General features: G+C 41.1%; 1 protein-coding gene across 1 annotated transcript in view; it reads left to right on the top strand.

Annotated features, from left to right (window-relative positions):
- The window catches only part of cacna2d1a (calcium channel, voltage-dependent, alpha 2/delta subunit 1a), an 86,679-nt gene that overhangs the window by 28,907 nt on the left and 35,819 nt on the right, over window positions 1-21,953 (top strand). Inside the window, exons 4-10 of the mRNA XM_058624205.1 lie at window positions 4,653-4,712; window positions 7,139-7,174; window positions 7,669-7,795; window positions 15,932-16,063; window positions 17,094-17,163; window positions 17,679-17,729; window positions 19,495-19,594. Coding sequence (XP_058480188.1) covers window positions 4,653-4,712; window positions 7,139-7,174; window positions 7,669-7,795; window positions 15,932-16,063; window positions 17,094-17,163; window positions 17,679-17,729; window positions 19,495-19,594 — 576 coding nt within the window. The remainder of the gene's footprint in view (window positions 1-4,652; window positions 4,713-7,138; window positions 7,175-7,668; window positions 7,796-15,931; window positions 16,064-17,093; window positions 17,164-17,678; window positions 17,730-19,494; window positions 19,595-21,953) is intronic.

Below are 21,953 nucleotides of genomic sequence, written 5' to 3' on the forward strand. Positions count from 1 at the left end.
CACCGTTTCAAAATGGCAGCTGTAATTGGGAGGTGCCTGCAGCCAGCTGGCACAGAGTCACTGTGATCGCCTGGAAGAGTTTGCTGCAGGAGAGATGAGCTGTCAGACCGCTCCTCTGTTAGTGGGTGGCAACACTTATGCCTCTAACAAATCACTTCCTGCAGAGTTTTATAATCTTGACAGCTATTTTCTGTCTGAAAGACCAGAATTATAGTAAATAGGGTTTAACCTGTCAAGTGACGCTCTCCTCTGTAGTTCTGTCGTATACTTGCAGGTGTATCTCTCTCAATCTCTTTCCCCCCTTTCCCTTTTTTTTTCTTTTTTCTTTCTCACCATCCTCCTCCTGTGGCTCCCCACAGGCTGAGCAAGATAGATCTGACTAAAGTGCTGCCAGTCACAACAGCAGATGCTCATGTTTCCTTTGCTCTCCTGTGACTCCCCACACACCAGTAGAATGGCAGGTGTGTGTGGGTGCGTGTCTGCGCGTGCGCTCTGTCCCGGTGGGACGAGATGCTCTAATCAGACTGCCAGTAATGTGTGCGAGAAAAGGAACTGTGTGTGTGTATTTATTTACACAATGCAAACACACAATCGGGATGTACTTTGCTTGTACTGTCTAAGAGCAAAGTGGTTCTGATTTTTAGTAATCGGCATTTGTTAGCACTTGTTTGTATTTAAATAAACAGCTCATTATTCCACATTTTTGTTCTAAAAGCTTCCCGAGCCAAAGTCAAATTACAACAACAACAACTGTAGCTTGATTTAAATGTGCGTGGAAGTGCACAAAATTTAAGAAACAGATCATATTCATTATCAACACCTCAGCAATGTGCTATCATTAGTCTCTCCATAGCAGCTTGCTGACATCATACAGTTCCATGCCAGCTCATTAGCAAGTCCATTTATTTTGTGCTTCTTTGCTTATTTATTCTAATTGCTCACAGCACATTTGAATTATTGAGTTGTGTTTTAAAGAGTCTTATCCGACATGTGTCTCAAATGGATTTAACCCTCAGCGCATCGAAGACGACACGTTTGCATTACCGTAATTACCCAACGGTTTCCGAAACCTGAGTAGTTGCAGGTCAAAGTGAACATGTGTATTACGGTAATTTCACAAAGCCCGCCAGAGAGGAGAGAGTTGGAAAAACACCTGTAAATAGTTTCCATTTTTTGGACATGGAGACAAAAACGCAAACAAATGTTATTTTAAATAGGTTTTATACTGTTCACATTTCATATTTAACATGCAAAATCTGGTGTGAATAATCTGTGAAACCACTACAGTGGAGACAGGAATGCATCCTCAATCATTACATTATGTGTCACTGTCCCAGTGTCAGCAAGGGAACAATTATCATTAACTTTAAATGTGCTTGTCAGAGAAAAACTAACATAAGAAAACAAGCTGAAGCATAATGAATCATGAGGGATTAACTCTTTTTACTCCATGGCAACAGGTGACTCAGCTGTAATATCATCACCCATCAGACTAATGTCAAATCCTTGCAAACAGCTCCTGTTTTGGCCTGAAACACAAACAAACACACAAACCTCTTTGCCCTTTGATGCTTTGGCGTAGCGTTGGAGAGCTTCCAGAGTAAATTAACACTGATGGCTTTGTAACCACAGGATCACATGAGCGCTTTATTAAGATGGATTGAAACACACACCCCACGGTTTCTTTGCAGCAATAATGACCTGACTGGAAATTGACAGTATCTTCTCAGCGCTGCTTGGTGGCTACTGGCAAACTGGAACCTGCAGTAAATCTGTCTTTGTGCATAACGGGAGAAAATGTGGAGTACCATGATCCCAGTGGCATTTTCGTGGACGATAACTCACTGAAATGCACTAGAAATGTCATATGAACTGAAACAACTTAGTTTTATTCACGAGTGAACAAAGCATTTCATTTTTGGCTTCCCAAGGTTCAATCGAATGAAGGCAATTTTGTTTATAGAGCACTTTTCATACACAAAGATCAATTCAAGATGCTGAACACAAACATTACAAAAACAAATGTTAAAAACGTCAGAGACAGAATTGTAAGAAGTCAGTACAAAGGTTAAAAATCAACATCTATCTATCTATCTATCTATCTATCTATCTATCTATCTATCTATCTATCTATCTATCTATCGCACATACTGTATTATGCTGGTATCATGTACTCTGCACCTGGTTGCAGGTAACGTCTGTGACCTTCCATGGCGTGGGGCAAATCACGAAAACGGGATTCCAGATTCTCACGGGTGACATGTGACACTGGAGTATTAACAGCAGAGTGAATCTTTTATGCCCCGCTGTACTCGCACAGACACACACCACACGTTTTCACCTTTACTCCTGTTGGAGCCGCGAGGTCCCACCGTCTCTGACAGCCAGCCGCTGCACGTTTTCCACACTAATGAGTCACAACTGAGAGGTAGCCGTGTTTCAGACCACAGAGGACTCAACCCCCTCTGCCACTGCCATGCATTATGGGGGAAAAAAGCACGGTTCACAGGCATTAACGTGTGCTTGGAAGCCAGATCTGCAGGAGGGAGTGATTTCATTATCGAGATGTTGCCTCGGAGCCAATTGATTAAGACGTGCGAGTAGGGTTTTACCTTTAGAGAGGTGCAGTGGAGGAGCAGAAGGGCGATAAACATCAGCTCCACTGCTGCAGCAATGTCTGTTTTATGGACTGTTAAATGTTTGGAGTCATTGGATCATATTTCTTTTAGCTCTCTAGGAAATTTACTAGAGGATTAGAGAATCTAGATATATGATATATAGCCAAATACAGGGTAATGTTTCAATATAATGGTATTTTCTTTCCCGGCAAAATTGTCTATTTTAACCCTTTATCAATACTTTCTTCTCCTTCACTCCTTGACTTGAGAACAACCTACCTGAGAAGATAAGGCTCAGATATACAGATGTTTTTATTGTCTTTATTCTTTTATTTGCTCGTGCTGGCCTCGCCTTTTATAATTCTTTCAGACAGATGTGTTAAGATGCTGTGATGTGTCCGTCCCTGAGTATCCTGTTCTTTTTCTTTCCTTCCGTCAAGTCACTTTGAAAACTTGTGTTTTTAAAAGTGATATATGAATGTAATTATGATGAGAAAGTAACCTGGTGCTCGCTCAAGGTGTTTTGAGTAAATAATTGAATGTTGATGTCATCTAAATGAGGTGAAACCGGTGTCTTTGCTTGTTTAATGAGGTCGATTCCTAAGGTTCCCAGTGATTTACCTGACTGCATTCTGGTTTGTAGCTTAGTTTCAGATGAGTAATTCCCAAAGTTGCAATGGTTGGTGTGATGTTTACCATTCCATACCATTCGGTGCACCATTGTGCACCAAAACACTGAATGATCAGATTGTGTTCTTCAGTAATTCATCATTTTAGCCCACTTCTCTCATTTCATAAATGAATGTACTCCTTTGCCCCCATCAGATCTCATCTCTCTCCATGTCTGACTCGGAGCTGGGTTTGGTATTTGATATTTCCCCGGGGAAATTAATAGTACAGTGCATTTTCTGGACTAGGTAGAGATTAAAAGCTGGGGCCCATTATAAACCCATTAACCTAGTCATTAGGATCAGATCTGGGAGATGATGGAAAAGGTGTGCGTCTAATTTTAGTGCTACATTGTGTCGCGGCTAATTCACACCTGCAGGTGCGGAGAGGAAATTAGCTTCTTTCTTTTTCTTTTCTTTTCTTTTTTTACCTTAAACACACTCATTCTGCCCTTTTCAAAGATGCAATAAGATAACATGTCCTTCCTTCACGTGTAACTTCAAATTTCTGCTGGACACACCATGATAAAAGCTGGTTTTTGACGACTTCTGGGACTTTTTAACTGACCTCAGTTCAGCATTTATGCTGAGCTTGCCGGGCCTGGATCTCACCGTTCGATTCGCTTCTAGCAGTGTTTTGGCTGTGTATGGTTCTTCGTCATGCTACTGAGGCCCCTGTTTCTTAAATCAATTAACAGTAAATTTACAATATATTACAATAATATGTCTTGTTTCTTCAGACTTCAATCATCCAATCAGTCAGAATAAGCTGTTAGGCATTGGCAAGTTTTTCATGGGCACATACTCAACTATATATGTGTATATATATATATGTGTATATATATATATATATATATATATATATATATATATATATACATATAATGTAAGATTTATTACCATAAATAGCATTGAACCAAACATAAATGTCTCAAAATGTCTATCTAGACTTATTTTAAGCAAGAAAGTGCCAGAAAAAAGAGCTTTTGCCCATTTTTCCAGATTGACTTTCAATATCTGGCAGTTATTGACAATTTAAATAATGCATTATTAATTTAAAATGAAGAAAAACAAAAAAAAACACCAGATTTAGCATGTTGAATGTCAAATTTGAAGAGAGGAAAACATATTTAAAATAATACCTTTTGAGGTACTATATAGAGGTGTTTTTCTCCCTGGTGACAGAGGCGCTGATTCTCTGGCTTCCTGCAACAATTACCGTAATAACCACACATTGGCTTTCAGCTTTCAGAAACCGCTGGAATTTTTCCGATAACACAAACCGTCGCGCAATTACGGTAACGCAAAGTGAGCTCGCGCAAACGTGTCGTCTGCTAACATGTCGTGTGTTTCACTTTGCTTTCAGAGGCTGGCAACAGAAGCAGAGAAGTTTCAGATGGAGCACGAGTGGAGGGACGACAGTGAGGTGAGTGAGTGAGTGAGTGAATGAGTGAATGAGTCAGCGGTGGAGGCTCGATCTGATGATGTTATTAACACTCACGGGCAAAGAGAGGTTGTGTCATGAACTCCGCGAGAGGAGTGGAGGGAGGGACTTGTTATTCATGATCCAATATTGTTGATTGCACTAATTTGGTGGCAAATCTCATTACAGTGACAAGCGTGCCCTAATGACTTTGTGCAAGATTGAATTTCATTATTCTTCATAATTGGCAGAAACAACCTGGCAAGCTTATTGTGAAGAGACACACACACACACACACACACACACAATGCTCACATTCTGATATTGCCCATTAATTAAATATTGGGATTATATTAGAAGAGAATGTACAGCAAATAAAATGAACTCAGCTATAATTTTTAATTTTACTCATTCGATTACTGCAGCTTGATTGTTAGCCCCCATTCCTCAGTCTCTGTGGGAATTACAGTGCAGCTCTCTTGGCTTTTCACTGCCCACGGTACTTTAAGTTAGCTCCAAACTTTCCAAATCACATTCATCTTTTGTAGTGAAGCCATTAAACAGATGACCAATGATATATGTATATATTCTTTGTTGGAGCAACTTCAGCTTCTCCACTTAGCCTATTAGCTTTAAAAAGACAAATTGTGATGATTTGTTCGCATTAAAAGTTTCCTGTTATTCTCGATGCTCACTTGTGTTGTAAATAGAGTTAATAAAGTTATGGGATATGCAGCGTTATTATCATTATTGTTATCTGATGATGGAACCATGTGGACCAGACGCCCTCAGTGCGGTAATTTAGCAATGTTTAGCTGTAGTGGAGATGTGCTTCCGTCCAAAAGACAAACGTTTGACAATAAAAACAAAACGTCTGAGTGTTTAAACCTTAGTCTGTGACAAGATTCCATTTATTTGCTTTGCTCTGACGTTCAGGGTGCAGCCAAAGACTGTGCTCCACATTTCATGAGGATCAGTTGTAACTCAGAGCCTGAAATTAGACTTCAGTATCTATACTGTTATGTTTTAGGTGTAGAATATTATGTCTACTTTTATACACTTTTTAAAAAATGCGGTTATACCTGGCAGAGATCAGATTGCACCTCATTAAAAAAAGCATTTCATTGTCCACACGGGACTGCGCTTCGGTGTGACCCGACACAGTCTCGTGTTATCGTGATATATCCAAATCAGCATATTTAAGTTTAAGTTTAACTAAGCTGAGGACACACAACAAGATTTTATGCCCGATTTTACCCTCGATTCACACTTGGGCCGAGTCTGCACCAGTCAGTACTAGTTGGGGATAGTTGGAATGCCCGGTGTGCACAGCAATCAGCAAGTGTGTGAGGGTTTAGAACTCAAAAAAGTTTTATTTATGTTTAATAGAGTTTCTGAGGCGACTCTGGACACAATCAGTGCCGATTACTGCAGACACGAGTAGGTGGGACACAGGAAACAGCAAGCTAGCGGGAAAGAGAGAGCCGACAAAGCGAAACTGGCATTTGGCACGGTTGTCTCGGCTCAACCTAATTGTAAACTGGTTCACCTACAGACGCGGTCGTCCTCGTGTGCCTCAGCGTCAGAGGTGGGGGAGGCAGGTGGTCGAGCCACTCCAGCTTCATGGCCGCTGCAGGGCGTCCTCGTGTCAGCACCCAGGCTAGCTCGTTAGCGGCTCGGCTAGCCTGCGTACTGACAGGAAGCCCCGGCGGTAGCGAGAGCAAAACAACAGCATCACCGTGAATATCACTGAGCTTCATTCAGCGTCAAACCACGGACCACAGCTGCACTGCAGGGACAGAAAGTAGAGCAGCGTAATGTTTTTAGGTGTCGCCGCGCTCCGACACACCTGATTCAAACGGTCAGCTCGTCATCAGGCGCTGCCAAAGCCGGATAACGAGCCATTCGTTTGAATCAGGTGTGTTGGAGCGAGGCCCACGTCGAGAACATGCAAGGGAACCCACGCACAAGGTGTAACAACTATGTCTTTGGCCCGTTTAAAGCGCTGAAATCCTCGTTGAAATACACTGTGCATTAAATATTTATATTATTTAACATGCCTCTTATAAATCACTCTACGCTGCTGCTTAATCGTCTCCAAACAATCGTTCCCCTCATTCATTTTTATGTTGCATGTATTCTCTTTTGTGCATGGTTTGATTTGTTCATCTTTCCCCGTTTTTTAAGTGTTTATGTAAGTTTTTTTTTCCCCCCTTACTTAAAACAGATCCAATCATTTGTATCGCACGGTTTAAATGCACTGTCAAGCATCCGTACGCTGTTGACTTGTATTTCACGATTAAATCTTGTACGTTCTCTTTGGTAAATCTTGATTTGACACTTATGCTTAAAAGTCCATTTGAAGGATTTTCATTTATTATTATTTTTTATATTTGATCACTCATTGTTCATCTCTTTCATCTTTGCAGGCTGACAAATTTGTTTACTACAATGCCAAAGATGGTGTAAGTACAACTTCATTCCACTGTTCTGATATTCTGTCAGTGTGATAACAATTTTTTTTTAAACTCATCAGGAATCCAGATCTACTCATTTCCCACTTTATTAAGGATTTAGGACTTAAGGACACATATGATATAAGTGCACTAGGCCTCCTCACTGAGAGCCCTTGTCCTCAGATGTCACCCGTCTGCTCTGATAAACAGGGATCAGCATCTAATTCCTCGCCACAAGAGCCGCACACTCACAGCAAACTAGTGTCACTGCAGATTTGACTGACAGCCCACTGGGTTATAATGTTTCACTGCAGTTTCTATGTGCCACGAGTGACGAGGTCAGCCAGCGCTCGACACTGACACCGTGTCGTCCTCGCTGTGTGAGGACTGTGTGGACTCACTTCTTACAGGGGGGAAAGTTAAAAGAAAAACTAAAAAGAAGAGAAAAGTGTTCACTTTCAAAACTGGCCGTCGTGTTGTTGTCCTTTGTGTCTTTTGTGCAGCTCAATCAGACGGAGGAGAAGAAGAAAGGATACATGCCCGACGACTTCCACGTAGATCCCGACTTTAAACGTCACGTGTCCTACAACACCACCGCCGTCCACATCCCCACGGATATATACGAGGGCTGTAAGTTGAAATACATGCATTATGGAGCGGAGTTTATCCTAGGAAACATGTGGCCATGCATATTTAACCCTTTAACTCCTGCTTTTTTAAATGTTTAAACATACAGTTTATACAGAGGCTATAAGAATGTGCACCATAGAGTGTCTTATATCCTTTTTTTCAGCACAGCCGAGGCAATCTAACCTACACCAACTCTATAAACACCACCAGAGCAAAAATTACTCAAAATGTTTGGAATCGGGATTGAATTTGTGAAATTTGTGAAATTTGGAAATACGTCACAGTTCAAAGTTCTCATGGCTCGTTTTAAGGAGCAAAAAGAAGAAGAAAAACGGTCTAATTTTGTGACTTCTGACTCTTTGTGACACCACATATGAAAACGCGTTGAAGGCGACGTCTTTTTGGGCTGTTTTGATTGGATCTTCCCCCCAGCTTCGCCCCCAGTCAGGGTAGATTTTCCCCCAAAAGTCTCACAAGCAGTTTGGGAAATCCAGCCCTCCACACCCACGCAGAGCCGTATGACCACATGATGACACGGAAAACTCTGAACAAGACAAAATAGAAAAAAAAGCACATTCCCTATTGTATTACCTTTCATTATAAATAGACAAAAGTAGCAACCGTCGCCTAGCACCCCTCTGTCTGTCTGTCTGTCTGTCTGTCTCATATTATCCCCGTCATCGCTATGTTCGGTGACTACTGTACATTCCATGATCTGGAGCTCAGCCTCCCAGCACTGACTGCAGTGTAGGCAGTTCCACACCAGCCTGTCCCGGTCTAAATATAGCACAGATACCAAAAGGCCAATGGCCACTTCACTGCAGCCCCCTCTTTACCCTGGTCAGTCACCAGCTGCTGCTTTCCCTCCCGTTCACCGCTGACCGGGATGACCTCTTGGGACAGTCGCACCAAATGTTTTTTTAGGGAATGATTTCATCTTGTTGGAACTCATTTTACCATTTTTACCATTGTTTTACATTTAATGAAGTATCTTTTTTACAAAAACAACCTGAAACAACCATTTAGAGGTATCTGGAACTGAAAAATATGATATTTCACAAAATTAAATTTTTTTAGCAAATTCATCCCTTGGGCCGGTTCTGGCCTATAGCACAGTAGCACAGACTGCTGCAAAAAGTGGTGTCTGCGCAAACATGTCCTCTTTTATACAGTATGTACTCTCGGAAAGGGCTCATGTTATGTACAGAAATAGAATAGACACATTCACGCTCTTATTGCTGGTTTCTGTCAGCTGCCACCTCTCTCTCGTTGAACTGATCTTAAGTTAGAGCCATAACTTCATAGAGATATCGACCCCCGCCTAGCATGTGGACAGGCCACCAGTCACCCAAGAGTTAACTTACAGTAATGACATTTTGTATCGTAAAAATGCCAGACTTTTTATATTTAATGCGTCATCAGGACCAGATATGAAACAGACACTGTAACACTGTACTGTACTTAGGACTGATACAAGTCTAGGCTAAAATTTGGGAGTTGTTCTCCTGCAAGACATTAGCATTTTTGCAACTAGGTTCAAAGGATTTTGTGTCACATTTTTTCAGAGTAACATGTCAAACAAGCTGTGAGTGAGACGCCGTTAAAACATGTGTTAAATAGGTGTGTCATCTGACATGTGTTTCGTGACACTGGTCTCACAGTCTGAGGAATCTGTAAGTTCATTTAAATGTAGGAGAAACTGAAGCGTACCACAACTCTGTATCCATTCAGGGGTCAGAACTAGAGCTGAAACAATTAATACATTTTGATAATCGATTTGATGATTCGGTTTGAAGCTTTTTTCATGATTAAAACAAGATTCCTGATAGTTTCAGCTTCTTAAATGTGGATATTTTCTAGTTTTTCTGATTTTTCAGCTTCTTAAATGTGAATATTCTCTAGTTTATCTGATTTTTCAGCTTATTGAATGTGAATATTTTCTAGTTTATCTGATTTTTCAGCTTCTTAGGGTGAATATTTTCTAGTTTATCTGATTTTTCAGTTCCTTAAATGTGAATATTTTCTAGTTTATCTGATTTTTCAGCTTCTTAAATGTGAATATTCTCTAGTTTATCTGATTTTTCAGCTTCTTGAATGTGAATATTCTCTAGTTAATCTGATTTTTCAGCTTCTTGAATGTGAATATTTTCTAGTTTATCTGATTTTTCAGCGCTTAAATGTGAATATTTTCACACGCATACGTACACATAACATGATACTGGCTTCATAAATGTTAAATGACTTGTGTTGTGATTCGTATCAGTCAAACAGTTAAAACGGCATATTTCCATATGTGTCATCTACCCACTGAACCCCTCATGGATGAAGCAAGCATCAAGACAGTTAAATAGCGTGCTCATTCGCAGGCACACAGCACGTTCTATAATCCCACTCCCCAAACCTAATTGAGCATTCAATATCAATCTCATTAATGGCCGTCACAGTGGGCCTGCTAAAAGCAGTGGACTCGTCCACGTAACTTACTTTAATGCCCTTATACAGTGAGTCAGTGCACATGAGGTGGACTATAAATGTGCAGAGTGAGCGGCCTCACAGGCCTCACAGGCCTCTGACTGCGCACAACACTTTTGTTACTGCCGAACGGCTAAATGTACTCGGTTATTTTTACAGGCAGCTGCAGCGGGGTGTTCAAAAAAAAAAAAGTTGTTCCTTTCATTTAATTATTAATACCAGTATTTTATTAGGTACACAGGACACCTCATAAAATGGCTGGTGTTGTCTTCTGCTGCTGTGGCACGTGTTACAGTATGTGTTCAGAGATGGGAAAGAAACGTATTGATCAGTTAAAATATGTTTTATTTTATTTAAATTTTTTGTTATTGTGTCAAAAGTATTTAATTCATTCATAATTCATCCTTCTCTCGAAAAAAAAATCCTGTTCTATTGAGGAAGAGCCGAAACTAGCAGTTGAGACCATTCCTGAAGTCCTCATGAAAATATCAAGTAAGAAGCACAAACTAATTTTTTCCCATAGACCTCCATTCAAACTGACTTTCTTTTGCAATCAGCAGTCGCCCCCTGGTGGCTAATCAGTATACTCTTACTTCCAGGGTTGTCTTCATCTAGCAAAACAGAAGACAACGTCTATATATGTATATATATATATATACACATACTGTATTGTGGTCTATGGGATTCCTGTTTGCAAGGATGGGCTGCCACATTGATGCCACACTGGCTGGACAGCACTGCCATGGTTGCCATGGCAATGTGTTTTCGAGAGTGTGTGTGTGTGTGTGTGTGTGTGTGTGTATTAGGAGGAGACATGTCTACTTAGACACACCCTGGTGTTCTATCGTGCTCTGTGGAGGGAGGACTGGTAACTTGATTAGGGAACACTTTGTCTAGACAAGACGGTCGTCCCCGCCCGTGGCTTTTACTGTTTCTTCAAGGAGAGACGTGTCACGCAGCGTTAATTGGGGGTCGATTTTCCTTCCGAGAAACCACTCCGCCTTAATTTTCCATCATCTTCCTCCTTTTCTGTGTCCTTGCGCGCCACCTCGCCCTCTTCTTCTTCCTCCGTAATTTCCTCTCTCCTTCTCCTGACATCTCCTCACCTCGGCCTGTAACCTCCTCTCCTTCCTCATCCCTCGCTGCACTCCATTAGGTATATTAAATGTGCGGGGGGAAAAAACAAATGTGCCGCCGTCTTTCTGCCTCGCATTAGCGCTGCTGATTGGAATCTATTTCAGTGCGGCCGCTCGGACGGCAGATTCGTTATTATGTGTCGTGTGAGAGTGTGTGAGTGCGTGTCAGGGAAAGAGAGAGAGACAGAGTCACATTACATACACCTACTGTACTCTGCTGTGTGTGTGTGTGTGTGTCTTCTCGCTCATTAAACAGATTGGCATGGACGTTATAAGAGGAGATGAGCAGTGTGGCTGTGGCAGGAGAGCCGAGACTCGTCTGATGCCCGTTTGCGGCTATGCCGTGTGGCACCTGTCAGCCCCGGGACACCCACCCACCCACACACATTGTGACATTCTGAGATGTGTGTGTGTGTGTGTCGCTGAAATCACAGCCCCCGTGGCAAAGCTCACAGTGTACAAATTGATTTTTCTCTCCGCCCACTTCTTTCTTGTGCTCTTGTGCCACTTGACACTCGTCCCGTTTCATTTACAACGCCGGCTGCCAAACTCAGAGGTATCTTCATCTGCGGCCCCCTCCCTCCCTCCTTTATATCACTGCCATTACGCCTGCGACCTGTGTCCTTGTGACAAGTTGGACGCCTTCCCGGGATGTTCTAATCAGCTGATTGAGATATGGGTTTAGATTCTCCTTCATGGCACAAAGTTCCCCCCTCCCTGATAAAGTCTCTTTCTCGTAATCCTGCTGTATCTACTCGTACAGCTTCTTATGAAGGATTTCTGCCGTGTCACACACTGCACTCTTAACTTTAGTCTTAGTCATTAACCCTCAACGACACGTTTGCACAAGCTGAGAAGTCGCACGTCAAAGTGTGGTTATCACGGTAATTTAAAGTAATTTAAGTCGGAGAATCAGCGTCTTTGTCGCCAGAAAGGAAAAAAGTTGGGGAAAACGCCTTGAGACAAAAACTCAAACAAATGTTCTTACAAATACGTTTTATATTGTTCAAATTTCAAATTGAACACAGAAAATCTGGTGTTCATGTACAACTACAGTGTTTTTCTTCATTTTTAATTGGCAATACACTATTTTAACATGGCAGTTAATTGTAAATAACTGCCAGATATTGAAAGTTATTCTAAAAAATGGCCAAAAGCACCTATTTTTTTTGGCATTTTTATGGTTAAAATAAGCAACAACAAAAAAAAGTCCAGACATTTTGAGGCTGTTATTGACCTTGTGATCTTTTAAGGATTTAAATATCTGGTATTTGCTCACTTTTCCTTTACGTCCATGATTTTAAAACTCCTTGATTCCTTTTTAACATTGTGGCCAAATAGATAAAGTTGATTGAATGTAGTAGGAGAAATATGAACATTTGAAATGTCATCACCTCCATCATCTTGACTCCAACTGCAGTCCATTTCATCCATCCAAAGTAGTCGGGACAAAAGGTTTTTGATGGACGTTCTACTTTCTTTGGCGTAGTGAAACTTGATCATTTGCGTCATTTACAGATCTCAGGGGTTGTGTGGCCGATGCAGTGGCCGTCCTTTTTAGACCAGAGAACACAAATTAAAGTTTGGATCAGCAGTTTTATTACTGTAGGTCTTGAGGCAACAAGATGGAAAAAAAACCACAATATTTATGCTGGAGAAAAGTTGTAAAACTGATGGTGTTTGAAAGTGGCTGTCAGTGCCGTGCCGTGGAAAGGATGTGTTCGCGCTCGCATCGTCGCAGTCGGTCGTGGAGTGTCAGAGTATCATTGAGTGGATGATTCGATGATTGCAGGTTCTCACCACTTCAGCCCCCAACATGTAATTACTTCCAAATGCACAGAGGGTTCTCAGCCACCAGTAAGCTGATGACAGGCAACACCACAGGGCACTGTTGGCACGCGGCCTCCCCTCGTCTCCCATCACCATCAACCTCATCAATCAGTGCCACAGTCCTGTTTGATTTGTTTTTGAAAAGCGTGCACATGTCTCACTGGGAATATTTAGTATCTTGTCTTCCCGATGCCTTAATCCGAGCACTGTAACACATCTTTTTTACCAGAAATTCATTCCTGACGTGTCCTGACATGACATGACTCGAGTTTGTGTTTGCAGCACCCTCTGACCAATTGGAAATGATATCAGATAGTCTGATGTGCTTCTTGGCTGTATATTTTGATTTAAATTATAAGGCTTAACTCTTTCAAACCTAACGCCACAAAATCTCCGCCTGGACTTTTTTTTTTTTTGCTTATTTTAACCATATAAGGGCCGGAAAGTTGATCCTGTGACTGTGCCTTTGTCCATTTTTCCAATAACTTTGAATATGTGGCAGTTATTTACAATTTACTACATGTTAAATAATGTGCCAGCAATTTAAAATGAAGAAAATCAAAAAGTTTTATTGAGAAAAAAACACTGTAGTTGTACATGAACACCAGATTTGTTGTTAAAGTTTTTTCAACTCTCTCCTTTTCCAACAGAGACGCTGATTTGCCGGCTTCCTGCGGCAGTGCGAGTGAAATTACCGTAATAATACCAAGTGCAACTTCTCAGCTTTCAGAAACAGTCGGAATTTTATCGCGTATTTACGGCAACGTCCTCTGCGATGCGCTCGGTGTTAACTTTGAACAGATATCTTAATCGTGCGGGAAATGACACGACGACGACAACCATAGTTGCTTACAAGGATTCATCGGCAATAATTGCAATAATAAAAAACAACTTAATTAAAACTGTCTATATTCTTTGAGGCGCACACACTCGCACACACGCTTATACCCCTCGTGATCCCTCAGGACATCATAAGCGTGCGTTGCTGTGGTGATACTTCATACTCATTTCCTTCCCCTCATCTCGGTGACCTCGAGTCAGCGTCGGCCGCGTCTCCGCAGAGATGGATCTGTTTACATTAAAGCCGTGATTTGTTCCAGCGTTTGGCGGGCGGAGATTAGAGGACGCTGCCTTGCCACATATTTGATATTGTTGCCAAGGGCTCATCAGTGGAGCCTGACCTACACATTTGGGTGTGTATGTCTGAGAATCCCTGTGAGGGACTATAATGGCTTTATCAATTCTACACAAAGGAAACTCATAAAAATAAGGACACATGCTCCGTCTCTGTCATTTATCTTGTCCCCGTGTCGTCACACATGTCCTTTCCTCGTTAGTCCACTGCTCACTGGTGCTGTGCGGGGTGAAAAATACCAACACATCCCGCGCGCGATCTCTTGTTACCATGACAATTGTTATTACTGCTGTCACAGAAACCAGCAGGGCTAACCCATTAAGGGCCGTCCTCGGGGAGGCAAGGAGATCAGGCCGGGACAAATTGTCGCCACTTATCATTTGGACACACTTTGCTCTACGGCACCACAGGGAGACATTTTAAAGCCTGGGCATAAACTCTCTATTTATCCTACAAAGCATGGAAATAGAGCCGTGGTCAAGCACAGGAGTTACGGGACAGTGAGCAGAGAAAAACCTGTTGTTTTTTAAGTTTTATTACTGTGTATGTACCTGTTTACGTCGTTTAAACTGTCCATTTTGAGTGCTATTTTTTAATACTTGCTTAAATAAAACTCCATACAAGTCATACAAGCCATCGTGTCATGGACGTGTAGATGTGTGCTCACTCTGGGTTTTAACAGATTCCAATGCCAGCCAACGTGAACCTGAACAAACCTGAAACTGAATCGAATTTCAAAAATAATGTGGTACAAACTCAGCTCACTCGCCCTGTCACTGACCATCAGGGGTTGCTGGGCTTGGGTCTGGTATCCAGGAGCCAAGTATCGACCCCCCCCCGTCAACCGCCTCTACCTCCTGAAACATGGCTGTAGCCTCGTAGTCTCTCAGGTTTCTTTTTGAACCCAAAACCAACTTTTAATACTGAGAAGAAAGTCAAAATTGGATTAATCCAAAATCCCAGTTGCTTGTTGAGTCCGATTTGGCTCAATAATGGCTCAAAATTAATGACTGTGTTTTTTTTTCTCCTCTCTGGCAAGTCTTTAGGAATAAATTAAATCTCCCCCCCCTCTCCCTTTCCCTCACCCGTAACTCTTTTTGCCGAGTTGTCAATATTCCCTAATTGTCTAACTGAATTATAGGTGCAGGTGCTTCACACTAACTTAGCGTGATTTACTTTTGAGCACACGGCTATTTGTTATCCAGCCAAATGACTGCGTCTCAGCAAACGTCAGTTTTTCCCGTGTGTGTCCCTTCTTTCACCCTGATGTTTCAGTTTTGCTTTTGTTTTATTAGTGCTTTTTTACAAAAACACACACACGTCTGAGTATGAGTCACGCGGAGCATCAGTTTGACATGTAAGCCCACTCTCCCCGGCAGAGAGCTGCAAACTTGATTATTATTCTCCCTCTTTCCTCAATTTTGCACACTTTTCTGGAGTTTTCTTGGTGAACCACCAAGAAAAATCATTGACAGTAGACACTTTAGAGCAGAAACAGCGGCATTGTTTGAGCGATTCTTATTCTAATGTATTCTGTCCCTCTCTTGTCTCTCTGTGCTCCAGCTACCATCATTTTAAATGAGCTAAATTGGACAGAGGCCTTGGAGGATGTTTTCCGGAAAAACAAGGAGGAAGATCCCTCACTCCTGTGGCAGGTGTTTGGATCCGCCACGGGATTGGCTCGCTATTACCCAGGTGAGCAGCGCGGCAGCCAATAGGCTTCATCCATCAGCCTTTTGACCTCTCTGTAGTCCTTTGCGTGGACGAGCCACCAAAAAGGGACGTTTCATCACTTTACCGACAGGTGCAACGCAAACAGAGTCAGGGCGGTGCTGTTAAATCGCCGTTGGCCGACTTTGTCTTTGTTTTGAATTTGGACTGAAAAAGACTCAGAGCGCTTGATGAATAAACATGTTGTATATGTGGACCTGGTTGTACGCATGGCAACTGTTTCACACTTAATTACAAAAGTGGCACATGCTGACAGACGGATCATTTGTGACAAAAAGGAGGCAGTCAGGAAAAATCAATGTTCAGCAGTGTTTCCAAAAACTGAAATATATTTAGTTTACTGTGAAAAAATCACATTTAAGGAGTTCAAAACAACAGCTGGTTGATTGACTACTAATCGATAAAAGGAATACTTCACTCATGTGCATTTAGCTTTGTATTGTACTAGAATAGGGGTAGTATTTTTGAAAAAGTGTGCTTTCCAAACTCAGTTTCCTCTGAGTCGAGAAATATTGTCTTTTTTTTTTTGTTACGTGGCCACCAGTGACACTTGGCCCGAGCCTTGAAACTGCAACACTAATTCCTCACTTTTTAGAGCCACTCGTAGGGGGGCGGGACCTCATTCCCAGAATGTAAACAGTGTCCGCCATCTTTGCTAACAGTTATGCTAACAACAAGTGTCACTGGTTGCAGCCTATAAGTCACATTTTGTTTATCTGTACAGATTTAACTAGTGACGTGTCTTCTGATTACTAAGCTTTTGTTACGTTGATAAGAATCGTTTGAATTGTGTAGGCAAACGTTTGTTTCAGCTAAGTTAAGCTAAGCTAAGCACTCCTGCTCTTGTGTCACGGCGAACAGCATTGAACTTCTCAGCAAAGAGTAAATGAGCAGATTAATCAGTCGGCGTGAGATAAAAGAAGACGTACAAGTTCCATACACGGCCACAAGAACAGGTCAAATCCTAATTTTATTTCCCCATGTCTTTTCCCAGCTTCACCTTGGATGAACTTGAGCAACTCGCCCAATAAGATCGACCTCTACGACGTGCGTCGGCGACCGTGGTGAGTGCAGATGCTGGATTTAAGCAGTCACAATTGTCACAACACACACACACACACACACACACGACTCATCAAATCTAGCCGTGTAATTTTCATATTCAACTGTCATTTGCAAAAAAAAATGTACGATGCCCAAAAGTGGATAATCCATCTAATAAAATTTCAAATAAATGCTGTTCTCTTTTGTTGTTATTAAAATATGTTAAAGCCAATGCTCCCATGTTAACACAACACAAAAGAGAGTACAACACAATACAATTCAATATGTGTTTACTTTTGGCCCATGGCCTGCCACCAACTTTCACTTCTGGCCGTCTCAGCAAAAAAGTTTGGGCCGCCATGCGCTCACCAAACACAGCAGAGCACTTATTATGATGAAGCCACTGCAGATCAAAAGAAGCCCAAACTACAGTTTGATTAGTTTTCCCCCACAAAAAAAAAATACTGTCTGACATACTGTAGTTGTATTCTCTCAATTCACTCACTGTGTTTGTGTGTCTCTTCTTACTCACCAGGTACATTCAGGGGGCGGCGTCACCTAAGGACATGCTGATCTTGGTGGACGCGTGAGTGACGAGCGCATGATAGATAGAACTTTATAGAGATTTTTGCAAGAAATACATAAACTTGGATGATTTAATTCTGCTCTAACCAGTTTAAGTGAAAGGGGAGTGTATTTTATGTATATATTATATCGTTTATGCATCTTTAAATGCAAGTTTGTTTTTAATTTTCACTGCAAATCTTTGAAAAATGCTAAACTATTTCCCGGACCTGTTGAGTAGAGTGAGCCACATGCTGCAGTGTAGTTTACTTTGGTACTGAAATATTCTACTCAAGTAAAAGTACCACTATTTTGTACTTAAGTACAAGTAAAAGTGCTGGTCTAAAAGTAGTTTTTTTAAAATGTACTCAGTAAAATTAATTTAGTTAACTTTCTTGTGTCAAACCTCACATGAATTGTTTTTAATTGAAGGCAAACCTTTACAAATTAAAATAGGCTGACAAAATAAAATATGTAAACACATAGTGTCAGTCAAAATGGGTCAAAGGTCACAAATGCTTTGACTTTCTCACCTTAATTTACACCAATTCACCTGTACACAAGTACACAAAAAACCTACTCAATTATAGTAATGCGAGTAAATGTAATCCATTACTTTCCAATACTTCCCAGCACACAGAGAGTGTATTTATACGCAGGTGAAAATAGTCCCCATGCAACAAAAACTCTCTGTAGAAATAATCCATTGTTGGTTTTGGTGTTTTGTAATCTTTGACTCTTTTTAAATGACATTTTTTATATTTTATATGTTTAAAAAAACAAACAAACACATAATATACTTTATATTTAGTTTGCTTTTTTCTGTGGCTTTTTAATCATGTTTTTTACAGTGCTGCGTCGCGCAGTCTGCAGCGTGCGTGTAATTTGTCTGACTGTTTCCACTCGGCTGGAGTTTCATTATAAATGACACTAATGGCGCCGCACCACGGCTCAATGACAACGCGGTGTGATAAACGACAAACTGAATGTGTCCACTTGCACCTCTTTACTCGACACACACACACACACACAGAGGAATGACGAGACATTGTACAGCTGTAATGCTTTGGTTCATAATATTTTTAATTAATACTTACAGTTAGTGTGTAAGCAGAGACAAGACATTGGCACACAGCTCATGTCATTTTTACGAGGATGACTGATAATGGACTTTTCCCCTAATGGAAGTAATAATCATGTCGATTGCTTATTAGTGGAAAACTCGTGTGCACACGGAAGAAATCACAACTTCACAACGATTTCTTGGAAAACAAGACACATTCAGTACACATATTAAATTACTCTCCACACACGCAGCAAACAGCAAAGTAACTGAGAAAGTAGATTTTTCTCTGCATCAATGCACCACGTTTTGGTTGCTTGGCAACAAAGGACAAAAATGACAAAAGCGTAAACCCTAAACGCACTTCTTCTGTGTGTTTTCCAAGCATTTTTTTAGACACTGTATGCATGTATGTATGTATGTATGTATGTACGCTGTGGTTTGATTGTGTTCCCATTACAATATAGTACCTCCTCCACGTGGGCGGAGTCATCACTGCACGGCTGCATGAAACTGCCTCTGTTAAATGAAGAGATTTTAGACATTTCCTTTGCTAAGTGTTGGAGATTAACCCACGTTTTTTAGGATTGTTAAGTCGTTCTAACCGATCTGCAGTTCGGCATTGTTCGGCTTGACTCTTGTGTTGGCGCTAGTGGATGAAATGGACCCAAAATGGCCTCTGGTGTGGTTTGTAATGCAGTTTTGTTTTGTTATTTGTTCACAGGAGCGGCAGCGTCTCGGGTCTCACCCTCACACTCATCCGGACGTCCGTAAACTGGATGCTGGAGACTCTGTCCGACGACGACTACGTCAACATGGTTTATGTGAGTATTCGCGCGGCTCATACTCGACCTCCTGCTACGTCAACATTCTGTGTGTTTCTTTGAATACACACACACACACACACATTGTCGAGCGTCATTGTGACAGTTATTTGCTGTCAGTGACCTTTTAAGTGTCTTCATGTAACACACATGGGTGGATATTTATTCCCGGCTACGTATGTGCATGGATGCACGCCCTGCTCGTGTACTCATGTGTCTGATTCTGAGTGTCTTTGTGGGTTATGTGTACAGTATGTGTGTGTGTGTGTGTGTGTCCATGTCGGGACATGTATGAGAGAAATATCACACGAGCGTCAGCGCCGTGTGCCTAATAGAGCGAACACATGACACAGCTTAAGTGAACCCTGGATTGCCACAAGATAAATTTGACAAATGAGCAGTGAATAGCAAATCCCTCGTTCGCTGTATCGAGTCTTGAGGCACCAAAGGCTTTCCTCACATGGTCGCTGACAAAATACACATCCATCTTTATTTGCTTAATGTGTGGAAAAGAAAAATAGCCGCTGTTTAAAATGGTTACTATGGTTATTTTGCCTCTGTGGCGGAGGGATTAACGTAGCGAGGCAAAGTGAAACGCGAAAAAGCGTCGCTATAACGAGATTTTTCATCCTTTAGAGACGGCGCTGGCCCGTCCTTCTCTTCACGCTGTTGCTAAGCAACGACCAAGCATTGACGTAGGCTCTAATTTAACGAGCTAATGTTGTTAGCTACCTAAAAAAAAAACATGGTGCTAAGGCAATTATATGGCAAAGGAAAGTGAAGAGACTGAATCAGATGTGTCCTCAGGTTTCATTATTTACAGTGGAATAACAGGCACAAAATGTAATAATACAAAAAAGAAAAAGAATAAACTGCCTTATTACCGAGTATTAAACATAAATCCCAAAAAGCACGGATTTGATTTATCTAGATTATATTTATTATCACCTCACTGACAATACAATAATCTGACATAGGTTAATGCTCTTTTTACATTTCCACACACGTATGTTTTGTGCCTATAATTTTTTAAATTCTGCCACCCAGTGTTCAATGCACAGAAATGCATGAAAGGGCAACTTCATTTATAATTTATAGTTAAAGCAAGTAGGATACGGCAAGTTAGAGGCAGATGATTTGCCACGGCGGATTCTTAGATTAAATATCTCACAAGAGAAGAAAGACTTTAATCTCAGAATTCTGACTTTTTCTCGTAATGCTGGCTTTTTCTTTAATCTCAGAATTCTGACTTAAATCTTAAAATTCTGTCTAAGAATTCTGACTTTAATCTCAGAATTCTGACTTTTTCTTTAATCTTTTAAAGTGAAATCTTCTTTTAAAGTCAGAATTTTTTAATCTCAGAACTCTGATTTTTTCTTTAATCTCAGAATTCTGCACCTTTTTTTTTTTTTTTTTAATCCCATGTCAGTTATCGAGCTTCAGCCCCGCAGGTGCAGTTGGAAGGATTTATGGGATGGAGTCAGATTAGCTGTTTCCCGTCTGTGGGCTCAGAAAGAAGTAGATGTTTCCCAACAATAATTGTTGTTGTTTTTTTTCATCCTTATTTCACTTTATATTATTGTAATTATCATGTTTGTCATGTGTGGCATTAAAGTCGGTGCATGCAGGAAACATCAAGCGTTCCTCAGTCCTCGTTAATATTCCCTTTGTTTCCTGCTGTAATTTCCCTCTGACAGTAGAGAGAATATGAATGACACGGTCCCTTTTCCCAGTTTTGCTTTCCAAACTAACCATTAATTATATTTCCCTTTCACTTCCCTTTATAAAGCCATGGTTTATGTTTTTGTCTGGAGCCTGCAAATCAGCTAAGTGACGGGCGGGGTGTGTGTGTGTGTGTGTGTGTGTGTGTGTGTGTGGGGGGGCTTTTGAAGTTAATGAAATCAGGCAGCGGTGACACATATTTGATGGATCGCAGCTCAGTCCTGTAGACCTTGCAGGAAGTTTGTTTGTTTTTTGTGATCGTCTTTCATGACAAAAATGTGTTGTGAAAGGGACTCGGCCGGGTTCACATCTGTGTTTGTGACTTATTCAGTCAGCCGATACGTCTTTGTGTGTCTCTTTTTACAGTGTTTCACAGGTTTTAACTTAGGTGAACTTACTTAAAGTATGTGACATGTACTGGAAGGTTGTGAGTTCAATTCCTGGCTCTGCTCGTCTATAAGTGTCCTCGAGCAAAGACACTTAACCCCATGTTGCAGATGAAAGCTGTAGTGTTAAAGCAGCTCATCAAAACTAGAAAAGCTCAATATAAATGCAGACCATAATACAAACGCTTCTTCTTCTTCTTCTTCTGATTTTATTTGGTAGTAACGAGTGACAAAGACAGTTAGAGGAAATG

The sequence above is a fragment of the Solea solea genome, chromosome 3 (assembly GCF_958295425.1).
Source record: "Solea solea chromosome 3, fSolSol10.1, whole genome shotgun sequence".
In the NCBI taxonomy this organism is placed as follows: domain Eukaryota; kingdom Metazoa; phylum Chordata; class Actinopteri; order Pleuronectiformes; family Soleidae; genus Solea; species Solea solea.